Source organism: Daphnia carinata, chromosome 4 (assembly GCF_022539665.2).
Source record: "Daphnia carinata strain CSIRO-1 chromosome 4, CSIRO_AGI_Dcar_HiC_V3, whole genome shotgun sequence".
Taxonomy (NCBI): domain Eukaryota; kingdom Metazoa; phylum Arthropoda; class Branchiopoda; order Diplostraca; family Daphniidae; genus Daphnia; species Daphnia carinata.
In genome coordinates this window covers 6171075-6183763 of record NC_081334.1, presented here as the reverse complement: position 1 = coordinate 6183763, position 12689 = coordinate 6171075, and the positions used below count along the sequence as shown (strand labels likewise).

Genomic DNA, 12689 nt, shown 5'->3' with positions numbered 1-12689 from the left:
TACTGAATTAAGATGAAATACGAAAATTTGGTAAGCGCCAAAAAATGAACAGTTTACTTTTAACCAATTGGCAAATGACGCAATAAAAACTTAAATATTATAATTATTTAGTTCATAAATACAAAGATATGGCAACGTTAGCTGCAAAACAAATTTTCTAAGAATTGTAGCACAAAAAAGGGAAGGGTGAGTTTTCACGCGTTGCTCACCCTACCTTCTTGAATTGCTTTTCGTTTGAAGGTGACGTAGCTACAACTGTCCAACTAGTTTGCATTTGACTGTACGAATCTGTCGTGAACAGGTATAGTCGTAACTCGTTGAAGCTAATGGCCATGTCATTGAATTTAAACGTTGTTTCATCGTTGCCGTCGTCTGCCAACCCGCAGTGGGAATTCAGGTATCGTTAGCATTTTGTCTTAAGCTTAAATTGTTGCTAGGATTTTTAGTTGGTGTATGTTTTAAAATGGCCTTCAGTGATTTGGTAAGTGGCTCAGCATGTATTAGTAATTCACATCCTTGTGTTACATTTTGTTCTCAAAACATGCTCTCCGATATTATAGTTCCACATCTAGTAAGAACAATCATGGTGAAAACAAACACCCTGGATAGAGATACCGAAGTCTATTAGCTCTGTTTATGGTCGTTCGTGTCATATAATTTTGTTTCCCCCGGTAAACAGTGATTGAGTTCTACCAGGTGCGTTTCTACTCGACCAACCAAACAGCTCCATTTATTGTGTTGACTTTTAAGTGAAAACAAAAATGGCGGACACCGACTCCAGTTGTTCACTATTATGTGAGTTTTAGTTTACTATAATCACGCCTTATGCTTCACAGAGATAAGGCACGTACACCTTGGTGTGTTTGGGAAAGTTTGCAATGAGGTAGGCCTCTTAGGTTCATGGGGTCCAGAGAATGGAGTATTTCTCAAAGAATTTTACTAATTGTAGGTGATGTTTGACCTGAAAATATTACAACTTAGCTAAGTTGAATTGGGTAACGTCTAGAATTTCTTTGCTGTTTTACGATCTCAACGCATCCTTTTTCGTTGGGTTTCTAGATCTTCCCCTTTTGCCTTTTAATTTATATCATACTGTTCTGACATCATTGCTCAAATGTCTTTGACTGCACTAGATATACGTGGTTGAGTTTTGTCTGACATTTACGAACACTGCGAAAAGGTCACAGTGTAATTGTAAACGATGCACCTACTAAGTATAGTTTTCACAATTCCTTTGACATTTCGTGTAATATAACTAAAACACAAGGATGTAACTCGTAGGAAATGAATTAAATTCCTTTGTTTGCCACAGTTGATGACGTGACACTGACGTGTGTGAGTCTTTTGAACATTTTCCGTCAGACGATAACAACAATCATGTGAGTAGTTTGTTTTATATTACTCCGTTATTACGTTTTTGATGTTCAAGAAGCGTCCGCTGTCACATCCGTCTTATTAGTTGACTTGAATAGAGCTACGTAACAAAATTTCTGTTTTTTGAAGTAGTTAAGCTCCACAATGATTCTTTCAACCAAAACCGTAAGGTTTGTGTTTTGGGGAATTGATCTAATGGTTTTTGTAATACCAGTTGTTGTGGGTCTGAATGAGAACGAAACACTCGTGGACGATTTCGACAGTGGAACTGCAAATTATTGGCAAATTCCAAAAGACAATTCGTTTACTTATTGGAATTTGGCGATGCACGGTGATTCTCCTCCATTTGGATTCGACTCGCTGCGACCACCGATGGAAGAAAATGGCGGTGGTTATCTCGAGGTTGTGCCAATCTCTGATTCACCAGCACAGATCTATTCCAACGAGTTCGAGCTATTGCCCGGCGCCTTTGTTGCGTTGACCTACTGGAACGTAGTTGCCTCCGCTATCCTCCAAAGGAACACTGTTCTTAATCTTTACACTGTTGAAAATGTATTTAAGATAGTACAGGTTTTCAACGCACCACCACCAGCTGATCCATCATCCGGCTGGATTACTGTTCCAATTGACCTTAGGATTAACACACCGTCTAGACTGCAGGTATCACATAGTTGTCATCTTAATAACGTGGAGTTGATAAATTTAATTGCTAACTTAACTGCTATCGCATGTTAAACGTTAGAACGATGTAAACGAAGTCATCTAACCATAAACGTTGTCATACAGCTCCGTCTCGATGGCAACAGGGCGAACCTGAATAGTACTGGATTAGCTGTTAGCAAAATCATCATCAAGAATGGGATGAATGTGAGCACTTCGTATACCGTTTCAACAACAACTCTCTTGAGCACTAGGTAATGCAATTCATTTTCTGCATGTCACGGATTATGTGGTCCAACAAAATCTCACATAAATTCCAACGTAATGTGACTGTGCTAAGGCGCTTGTCTCAGAATGTTTAATTTTATTTCTATCTTACGTTGGCGTTTATCTAATATCAATTAAAAACTGGCGAGGTTTAATTCGTAATCTTTTTCAGCAGCGAACCTACGAGCTCCAGCTCCTTGTCTGTTTCTATTACTTCATCAAGTACACAGCCTGCTACTACCGCTATTAGTTCAAGCTTGTCCAGTACCTCCACATCTTCCCCGAGCCCTGCCACTTCCCCGAGCCCTGCCACTTCCCCGAGCCCTGCCACTTCCCCGAGCCCTGCCACTTCCCCGAGCCCTGCCACTTCCCCGAGCCCTGCCACTTCCCCGAGCCCTGCCACTTCCACGAGCCCTGCCACTTCCACGAGCCCTGCCACTTCCACGAGCCCTGCCACTTCCACGAGCCCTGCCACTTCCCCGAGCCCTGCCACTTCCACGAGCCCTGCCACTTCCACGAGCCCTGCCACTTCCACGAGCCCTGCCACTTCCACGAGCCCTGCCACTTCCACGAGCCCTGCCACTTCCACGAGCCCTGCCACTTCCACGAGCCCTGCCACTTCCACGAGCCCTGCCACTTCCACGAGCCCTGCCACTTCCACGAGCCCTGCCACTTCCACGAGCCCTGCCACTTCCACGAGCCCTGCCACTTCCACGAGCCCTGCCACTTCCACGAGCCCTGCCACTTCCACGAGCCCTGCCACTTCCACGAGCCCTGCCACTTCCACGAGCCCTGCCACTTCCACGAGCCCTGCCACTTCCACGAGCCCTGCCACTTCCACGAGCCCTGCCACTTCCACGAGCCCTGCCACTTCCACGAGCCCTGCCACTTCCACGAGCCCTGCCACTTCCACGAGCCCTGCCACTTCCACGAGCCCTGCCACTTCCACGAGCCCTGCCACTTCCACATATCCGACAACGTCCACGGACTCCGAGAGCTCTATCGCATCAGACAGTTCCAGCGATTTTACCAGCACCACTATACTATCAATTTCTAGCGACTCAGATAGCACAACTATATCTTCGTCAACAACTACCGAGTCTACGGACATGTCCAAAGAATTACGCGGAGGAGTCATTGGCGTTAGTGTTTCTATAATTCTTCTTGCATTAATATCTGTTCTTCTCGTTTACTGTTATCGACAGCATCGCCGTCGGGCCTATCTGGTCGAAAGCAAACGTCTCGAAGCTGGAACTATTCGACGCCTGGAAGACTTAGACGAAAATAATGAAATTCCTTATAAGATTCTTTCGTAAACCTTAGTCACCATAACTGCCTTCACCATGTCTACAGATTTTGTCTGAAGCTTATGGAAAGCTTCATCATTAATCAAAATAGCAAATTCGAGAAATGTATAGCCCTCGCTTAAGGCTAGTTTCGTAAATTAAAAAAAATACAGAACGGATCGAACCTTTCCACAACTTGTATTTGTAGCGAAGTCGTAAAAACCTTCGCTTTAATGGCAGACATTATGCAGTTGAAGCCGGTCGTGTGGCTGCCAACATGGTGTAGATAGTGCCGACAAATGCTGGGGATGGATCGAGTATCTGGTTACGTAACTCAACAGGCGACGATTCGAATAAGGCGTTGAGCAAATCGGCATAAAACTAAAAGGTAAGTCTATTAATTGTTTTCAACACGAAAGAACAAATTCATACCTGTGGTTCAGCATCTTTAACATTTTCTTGCTCGAGTGATAGGCTGCTCTCGTTGTAGGGTAAAAGTCGTGTTCGATCCAATGAGACTTGGGCAAGTGCAGGTGGACTCTGTAAAGCGGATTCGTTTAATTAGGCTGAAACAGATGTTGAGAGACAGCCATATACCATGGTTTCGTTTTCTAGTTTTTGATATTGTAGAACAAAATTCTCGTCGCCTGCCATCTGATTCCATCGACTATGCAAAAAAGAAAACTTTTCAGAAGCGGCTAATATTGCAATGCATCGATAGAGATGATTTTCAACTGCCTTGTTCTTGTTTTTCGCCAATTCTTCAATTGTAGAACTGACTTCGTAACTAGGTGAAATCTCTAGACCGCGACGTCTCAGCGATTTGATGAGCTCAAATGGAGTCATCGGCTTATTAGTCAAGTCTTGAACGTTAACAATCACTGAAGTCCTAACACGACGGAGCAACACTTGATGTTCCTATTGTGAAAGGTAAAACAAAATGAAATGTTTTTTACATGTTTCAATTAGTTGAATAATTACTTGAATTTCTATGTCAAGAGAAACTATAGCTCCGTTGAGCGTCAACGTGATGGAACGTGCTTCCGGATCATATTCGATTTCATCCGGTTCGTCTGCGGCTTCCTCAACTACGGCGGTTCCGTTACCTCGCCCTCCTTCATCATCACTGCCTTCGTCATCACTCCAATCCTCTCCTTCTCCACCTCCGCCGCCTCCTCCACCCCCTCCTCCTCCAGCACCTGATTTTATAATGGATAAGGTAAGTTGTAGAATTTTATTTTAACGCAAAATTGTTTTAAGAGTACCTCGCGTTTCGTTGGTATTTGATCCCTTAGCAGCTTCAGCAGGAGGTTTGCTCACCAGTGAATTAATTATTGAGCTCCTCATGTGACTAGGAACCAGTGTCCATCCTTGCTGCATTTAAATTAGGCATCATAAATAACTAGAACAAATCAGACTGGTAAATACTACGAAGATTTACACAATAACATTGTGAGGATAAGAATTAAAGCTAATCCCCGATGGGCAACGTTCAGGCTTCCGTGCATGTTTTTATGACATCATCGGCGTGTGTGCAGTTCAACTGGGTGTGTAACACCACGAATACGATTTGCCCTCGGGGATGTTTTGTTTACTCAAAGGCATTAAATATATTAATCCAGAAGATCTTTTTTGTGTTTATGGTGTCCCCCACTGCTGCACACTGGTAGTCCTAACACCAGGTGTTCTCCAATAACAAGCGTCGATTTATAGTGTTGGCTTAGTTTCATGCTACGAGCACGCCCATAGCTCTTCAAAGATAAGTCACGTAACGTAAATACCAGTGGCAAGTTGAGACGTTTGGCCTGCGAGAAGGCTACGATGGCAGGTTCTTCCAGACGAAATTGCACCGTAGGACCTGCAATTTATTCGGTTATTACTGAACACGGTCATGTCCTTAATTGAATCCGGCGATACCTCCAATTTCTTCAAAGAAGCGAACGTCCCACACACCTTTGCTCTTCCATGTTCCTGAATCTTTCTGATGAATGACTGGTCGCGGACAACCGAGCCAGAATGCTGTTGGTGGTAACCTGTATGACAACGTCGTGACTGGAGTTCATTGATTATAATAAATTCATATATACTTTATTTTGAAGCTGATTAATTTTCTAAGCTCTTCGTTTGACTCTTTTCCATCACCAGGGTCATCATCATCGTCATTTTTTCCCCTTTTGCCAGCCTTTTCAGCTTCTTTAGCAGCTCCCGATTCGCAGAACACTGCTCGAAATTCGCAAGTTTTGATAGCGTCTCCATCCTCCACTAAACATCGTTTCGCAATTTACTTTCATTAGATAAACATGTTATTTATACAACTTACAATAGGCTACTGTCCAGTCAGCAAATCGTCTCGGTTGTACAGGCAGTTGAAGTAATTGGAGCTCCAAGATGCCCATCACCAACAGATAACTGTTCAGGTCTAGTACGTCTGCTTTAACGTCGTCTGCTGGAGAACCACGCTGATCTTCATCATGGTCTACAGCCACCAAGTCAACATCAGTTGGAGTTTCCTTTTGCTTTGCTCGCATATTTTCAGGCACCAGATTGTACAATGGATCATCTTCAGTAACTGTTAACGTGTGATGGGTGAGTGAAAGACATTTCTTTTTTTATTAAAATGTTAAGAATGTATTGTGTACGGGGATGAAGTATCGATGGTAGACTTGGAACGCCATTTATCAATGGAGGTTCAAGATAATGGCCCTCTTTAAACCAAACGAATGATGCCACAACAGGTTTCGCGTTAGTTAACACAATTTGAGGCAAGTCCAACCTGACGCCCAATCGTGGAAAGTCGTGTAATGTTAGGGAACTGTTTTTAGCTGTGTCAGTACCTAAAGCCAGTGTGAAAAGCTTGGAACAAGTCTAGAACAGTTGAAAAGCATGAAATATCGAAACCAAGTGATGTAGTTTACAATTAGATCCCACCTGAACATTAAGCTGTGTTTCGTCTGGCAGTAGATGTCGTTCCACGTCACTCAAAACGCTTTTAACTGCGGCTTCGATTTCTTGGCTCAAGAGTTTCGACAACTCTCGTTGCATCTGAGACCGTAATCAATCGTTAACAATCGTTGATAAAATGTTTTTAACGTCTCTGTTTTTACCTGACTGAGCTGTTGGACTTTCTTTTGCGGGATGTCGTGGGTGTTTTCCAGTAGATCGTTGAGGTCGTGAAGAACTTGGTTAAGTTCGGGAGCTCTTGAGAGTAGTCGCTCCATAGATGGCTCTGTAGTTTGGCTAATGTCGATCCATCGATAACGGTAGGCGTTCAATTGCGGAAGGTGACTCGGATCCGGAAGGCCGTCACACCTCATACACCAGTGGAACTTATAAAAACGTGATAGAAATGATACTTGTCGATAAAAAAGGGCGCGATGGATTTCAAACAAGAATCAATAAAAACAAGGGGGCCATCGATCAATGCGGTCGCACCTACTTTTTTTAGTTGCCATTGCTGGATGGCCCAGCTGGCCACGCTTGCCGAGCATAGTGTTAGGAGAGCTGTCGATCGTTCACAATGCAATCGACATAGTTCAACCTCACGGATTTGGCGCTCCTCTTTGATCCGGGCTTCGTGTTCCTCCTTTTCTTGTTGCTCCCTCCTCCGACGTTCCATCTCCAACCTATCGTCCATTATTTGAAACCAAAAAAAAAAAAAAACGTGCTATTGTTTTAAACGACATTGTGGAATTTCCCTAGTTCGTTCACGCACAAAAGATTGAGTAATCATTTATGAATGGAAACGTCCGCCTCGTGAGAAGCGAACGACGGGCGTGCCGCAGGTGGCTGAAAGTTCCGGTGCACATGAATAATTAAGCCTCACCTGCGTCTATCAGCGATCAGAGCCCAAAGCATGATGGATGAATTACCTCAATTCTTCGTTTCTAATCCGCTGCCTCTCCTCCTGTTCTTTTTTGTAACGCTGCTGCGCTTCCAACTGCTTCCTCGACTTCATGACTGGGCCGATCGATTCCCTTTTTTTCGTCACTATGTTGAAAACGAATCTTTTGAAACTATCCGAAAAGGAGAGAAGGGGCTTGGTCTGCTGTTGCCCTTTTTGAAAGAAAGACAGCGTTCGTGATATTTCACGATGCCATCCACTGGCGAAAAGTTTCTTTTTATGTGTGTATTGATAAAAATCAACAAGGGACTGGCAGTCATGACAACGAAAACAACATTGCCGCGGTCGCCGCTCCTGCCGTCCCCGCCTTGAAATGTTGAATGGACCTGACAGGCCGCTAACCCTAAACCTGTAACTGCTGACGATTCATCAACTCCCAAATTAGTAAGACGAGGGCCTTTTTTAAATACTGGCTGAGAGAGTGTTATGGGAAAGTCAAGGTCTTTGTACATATTATCCAAGACTAATAACGATAGACACGACAGCAGTCCATTTTTCACGCCGGGGCAAAACCAGAAGGGGTTGGGCACTCAGGTGTTGATAATCTTGATGATTTACTGCGGACGGAAGGACTAAATGTCAGCTTGCGTACGCGAGGTGTGAGACTTTTCTTTTGTCTGTGTTTTCAGGTTGTAACAGGACAATCCACTCGTTGTAGCAATAGGGGAGAGTCACAATATCCAACGAACTGAAAAATTCGGTTAAAAAGAGAGGGACTGAGTGCTTTTCATGGCCATAAGATCTCAAACCGAGTGTGTAATTTTCTTTTTTAGATACAATTTTTTTTTCTACCCCCACCTGGTCAAGGTTGATCCTGCATCATCAATATTAGCTTGGCCGTTGCACCTGTACTTACGATTCTTAAAAAAAGAGGAATCGTGCTCTTTCGTGATAAGCTGTGAATTCTAGATGAGCCACTGAGGGAAAAACCCTGCAATATATTATCAATTTTTGTTCAATAATTTTTCAAAGAAAAGAACACATCCATGATCCGTCTGGAAAAACGGGAAACTTTCATCATCGACTAGCTGCGACCCTGATCGATCTCTAAAACGTGATAGGACGCAGTCGACCATTCTACCATGTAAATTTTGTAAGAAAAGACACCAGAGAACAGAAATTCTTCGACAGATGTCCTTGTGCTATCGAGAGATGCAAATTAATAAGTAGTTGTCAATCCGTCAAACAGAAAATGTTACACAACTTGCTGGTCCTTTTACCATAGCCGTTATAGATTAATGCTTTATGTATTCTTTCTTTCTCTTTGCTACAAAAGGGATTGTATAGCCCGCTCCTGACTGTACATCAACGCTTCATTTTTTTTTTTTTTTTTTTGTTCTTTGTTCTGGTGATATTTCGTAAGCTCTCCATGACCCACTTGGAAAGCCAAAAAAACAAACGAAGCAGAACATAACTGAATTTGTAATAGGTTTTCACATAGCGCATTTCACCTGTACACGCCTTTCTAGATATTATTCTTGTTTCGTATTGACAGTTCACGGGCCTAATAGGGAGCGACGTGATGAGACGTCGCCGCAAAAACTTGGGTGCATAAATAATATCGCGAGCGGGTCAAAAAATGCGTCTCACGTCTCGCATTGTCTTGTATTTTTTTTTTACTAGTTGTCGGCCCATCAATCGTGCTGTCCGTTACTTGCATCTATGACGGACGCAGCCCGCATTCAATAGTCACGTAGGCTATACAAGCCCACACGAGGCCGTCAGCTGAAAACGGGTTCTTTTTTCTTTTGAATTCTTGCGCCGCCTTCACCGAAACAAAAGGAAAAAACAGTCCAATGCCACCAGTTATGCACCTTAAAGAAGTCTCTTAAAAAAAAAAAAAAAAAGAAACCCTGGCTCCCTACTATTAAGCTACCATACGTAACAAACGCGGACCCACTTGTTGCCAACTCGTCCCGAGTTTTTCTTACATTTTTCATTCGCCATCCGAATGGTTGGAAGAATAATAAAGCGTCTCTGTAAACGCTAAACAAAACTTTTACTCATCTGCTAGTTTGTTGCCTTTTTTTTATTATTATTTCGTCTCTTTTTTTTTATTTTGAAATATGTTTTATTCTGTGAGCGATCTTAAACAAGAGCTGGAAGCGGAAGGAGGAGTCTCTCTTTTTCTTTTGAGAGTTATGTTTGCCTTTGCACTTTCATCACCTATAGGAGGCACGTGGCCTCTCCCCCTCTACCTTCAAGACCCTCGTGAGCGTCTTGCATCTTTTGGACAGTGACCGCCAGTCGCCGACGCTGCTGACTCCTCTCCGGTCCCGTCTTTTTCAAAAAGAATTCAACACCACGTACCTTTCGTCTCGTCATTCTCGTGTTGCCTTCCCTTTGCGATTGTTTTAAAACGAATACGGATATTTTTTTTTTTTCGTATACCCTGCAAACAAGTAGAGCGCTATCCAGTGTGCCAACCATGCGGAGTACAGTACCTTTAGTGGCATCGTTCATCTGCATTCTCATCGGTGAATGTACGGCGCAATTGAAAACTGACGCAGTCAAAATTAAGACTAACTCTTCCAAAGGTATTTTCCTGTTTTTTTTTTTTTTTTTTTTTTTTTAACCTGTGCAATTTTTTTTTTGCCTCGATGTCTGCACTTTCGTCATGTTCTAATGATGATGGTGGTAACGATAGACTAGCCAAAGTGTTGACTGCTAGCCTGAGGACAACAATAGTCCTTGTCTTTTCGTTCTTTTTTGTTTTTGAATGGAATGGTTGATTTTTTTTTTATTACTCTACCTCAGCTAGTCGAAAGACTTGCCCGTGAGGTCCTCCTTATACGGCATACATTTTTCAGCGTGTATTTTTTTTTTCACGGCCGTGGCGTGATTGATCGATGCCATCAATTGCTCATTTGATGAAACTCTTTCCGATAGTCGCAGACGACCTCACATTCCTCGAATCGTTCTCGATATTTTTCTTGCTTTGTTTTTTTTTTTTTTATAAGAATTTCAAGAACCCATATTTTTCTTTAAAAATATGTCTATTTTTTTTTTTAAGTAGCTAGTTGGATTCTTTGTTAAGGCTTGGGCTTTTCCGCCTTGATGCGTGTCAAATTTTAAATGCAAAAAAAAATTTCAGGAAAAAGAAACAAAAAAGCCAAACAAAACATTAAATATCAAATTCACGTTGCAAAGCGGTGGCGGCACTTAAAGAAAAAAAAAGAAGAACCGACAGTTTTTTTTCTCACTGTGGAAATGGTCGTAAAAGCTTATCTTTCTTGCTAGCGCGCACCGCATGACACCGCCGTCTCATTGGCCGAAAGCCGGAATCATTATGTGGAATGTCCGGAGTGGACATTTCACTTACACAACGTGTTTTTATCGGACGATTGCCGCAGCAAGTCCACTCCATTATCACATCGTAAACAAGGCCTTTTTACAGCCAGCTGTCAATTAGTTAGCGCCGTAAAGTACATAGGCCTGACGTTGGTCTATTATGACGACTTGAATTAACATGAGTGGTGGAAATCCGCATTGATAAACGATGGAACAAAAAATCATTTTGAAATAAGGGTGACCGTGTACGTGACCTTTTCGTGATTATTGTCTAGGCATTTCCTGTTACTCACGTTTGGAGGGCGAGGAAGGTGTTTTAGAATCCCCCAACTATCCGTCGGATTACCCATCCAATCAGGATTGTAATTATGACATTGTGCGGACATCTTCATCCGTCTGCGGCATCCGTCTTTACAGTACGTTGATGGTGACTGATGCATTCTTTATCTCTTCATTCGCTTGAATAATCATTTTTTTTTCACATTATCAGTTGAAGACCTGAACATTCCGGGAAGCATCAAGGGTGGTGATGTTTGTTTGAACGATTACATCTCGGTGGAATCTTGCGTGCCGGAAGGAGGAGCCAGATTTTGCGGCAACGAATCCGCCATTTCCCGTAATAAAACAATAATAGTAAAAACCACGGTAGTCGACGTCTGTTATTATGAATCGTATTGTTGCAAACAGATCATTACAATTTCCAACCGGGAGCGACGGCCATTCGACTTGCCTTTCATTCCGACTCGTCTGGTAACGGTCGAGGCTTCCGCATTCGCTACAAAATGGTGGAAGATTGCAGTAGCTATTTCTTCGATATCCAGCCGTCAGGCATTCCGCCCAATGTGGGCTCGGCTACCTGTTTCACGCGTATCTCTGAGGCTTCCGGCACTATCAACACTCCTTACCATCCGAAAAATTATCCAGAAAACCTGGATTGCGTCTACCAATTCGTTAGGTATTGACATCCACTTTCTTTGCTAGTTTTATCTCGGCAGTTTAATTTTTGTAGATAATTTCAGGACCAATCCGAATTTGTGCGGAGTGCGGATGAAGACAATCAAGTTTGATTTGCAATCTCCAATGGATACACCTTTTGGTGGCGCCTGTTCCGATTTTTTCCATATGCCTTCCTGTGGTTTCCTTTGTGGGAAAATGGAATTTTCATGTATGTCCCACTTTTTTCCTTTTCTAATTTTAGCAATTCTTTGTACGATCTACTTTTTTTTAGGGTTTGCTCGATATCAACCCGGAGCTACCAGTTTGGAATTCCATTTTCATTCAGATGAATCTACAGGATTGAGTGGCTTCCTCATATCTTTCGAGCAAGTCTATAATTGTTGAAGCACAATGCCAAATAGAGGAATCAGTAAAGAGTAGGATTGTTGGAGCTCAACAAACTTTCCTTTTTTTTTCGTTTTTATTTCGATTTTACCAAACACATTTGTACAGTTTAAATGCAAAACTCTTTTTGGGTTTTGTACCTCTCTGACGCTCCATATAATAATTTTCTCATTCATCCTTCTCATTTCTAAAACGCCCATTATGTTCCAGAAACCTCGTTTTCCGTCGGATTGTGTGGATCATCAATATACAAGGCGAAAATCCGTAAATGTTTACATTTTAAAAAATTCTTTCTTTTCGTCTGACCTACTCTAGTTTTTTACTACTTTTAAACGAAGACTACCGATTCTTACCAAGGGGATGAGTGTTAGTCCTTCTTTTCATAGATTCTGACTGCTTATTATGTAACCCATAAAGGAATTTGGTTGATAAGTCATACTCCGTTTTTAATATAATTTTTGCTTTGTAAACTTTGCTGTATTTTAAGAGATCAGAATTATCAACTTGGCTATGGGCAGTTTCCGTTTCCCAGTCTTCCACGTTTTAGCCTTAGTGTTTGACATCCTTTT

The 12689-nt window shown here is 42.4% G+C and overlaps 3 protein-coding genes across 3 annotated transcripts; 2 read left to right on the top strand and 1 right to left on the bottom strand.

Moving 5' to 3' along the window:
• The first annotated feature begins 1489 nt into the window (after nt 1–1489).
• LOC130687550 (uncharacterized) lies at nt 1490–3759 on the top strand. The gene is made up of 3 exons (XM_059494987.1): nt 1490–2034; nt 2161–2288; nt 2474–3759. Exons 1-3 carry the CDS (start codon nt 1519–1521, stop codon nt 3615–3617), a joined length of 1788 nt encoding a protein of 595 aa, XP_059350970.1. The 5' UTR covers nt 1490–1518; the 3' UTR covers nt 3618–3759.
• A 10-nt stretch (nt 3760–3769) lies between these two features.
• Nucleotides 3770–7678, bottom strand: LOC130687190 (dynein axonemal intermediate chain 7 homolog). The gene is made up of 14 exons (XM_057510340.2): nt 7457–7678; nt 7024–7210; nt 6692–6913; nt 6516–6629; nt 6227–6452; nt 5908–6156; nt 5675–5849; nt 5505–5620; nt 5369–5445; nt 4853–4961; nt 4569–4786; nt 4185–4505; nt 4020–4127; nt 3770–3968 (listed from the first exon to the last, which is right to left on the bottom strand). The coding sequence occupies exons 1-14, from the start codon at nt 7540–7542 to the stop codon at nt 3831–3833; spliced, it is 2346 nt and encodes a 781-aa protein (XP_057366323.1). The 5' UTR covers nt 7543–7678; the 3' UTR covers nt 3770–3830.
• Nucleotides 7679–9626: 1948 nt separating this feature from the next.
• LOC130687192 (cubilin-like) lies at nt 9627–12389 on the top strand. The gene is made up of 6 exons (XM_057510342.2): nt 9627–10025; nt 11055–11195; nt 11270–11395; nt 11467–11734; nt 11799–11944; nt 12008–12389. Exons 1-6 carry the CDS (start codon nt 9917–9919, stop codon nt 12118–12120), a joined length of 903 nt encoding a protein of 300 aa, XP_057366325.1. The 5' UTR covers nt 9627–9916; the 3' UTR covers nt 12121–12389.
• The last annotated feature ends 300 nt before the right edge of the window (nt 12390–12689 follow it).

Coding starts and splice junctions, on each gene's coding strand:
- LOC130687190 (XM_057510340.2), bottom strand. CDS start 7,542: ATGAAGTCGAGGAAGCAGTTGGAAGCGCAGCAGCGTTACAAAAAAGAA. Junction 7,211..7,456: donor ATTAGAAACGAAGAATTGAG/GTAATTCATCCA, acceptor AATGGACGATAG/GTTGGAGATGGAACGTCGGA. Junction 6,157..6,226: donor ACCATCGATACTTCATCCCC/GTACACAATACA, acceptor ACACGTTAACAG/TTACTGAAGATGATCCATTG.
- LOC130687192 (XM_057510342.2), top strand. CDS start 9,917: ATGCGGAGTACAGTACCTTTAGTGGCATCGTTCATCTGCATTCTCATC. Junction 11,396..11,466: donor CAACGAATCCGCCATTTCCC/GTAATAAAACAA, acceptor TGTTGCAAACAG/ATCATTACAATTTCCAACCG. Junction 11,945..12,007: donor TGGGAAAATGGAATTTTCAT/GTATGTCCCACT, acceptor ACTTTTTTTTAG/GGTTTGCTCGATATCAACCC.
- LOC130687550 (XM_059494987.1), top strand. CDS start 1,519: ATGATTCTTTCAACCAAAACCGTAAGGTTTGTGTTTTGGGGAATTGAT. Junction 2,035..2,160: donor ACACACCGTCTAGACTGCAG/GTATCACATAGT, acceptor GTTGTCATACAG/CTCCGTCTCGATGGCAACAG. Junction 2,289..2,473: donor ACAACTCTCTTGAGCACTAG/GTAATGCAATTC, acceptor AATCTTTTTCAG/CAGCGAACCTACGAGCTCCA.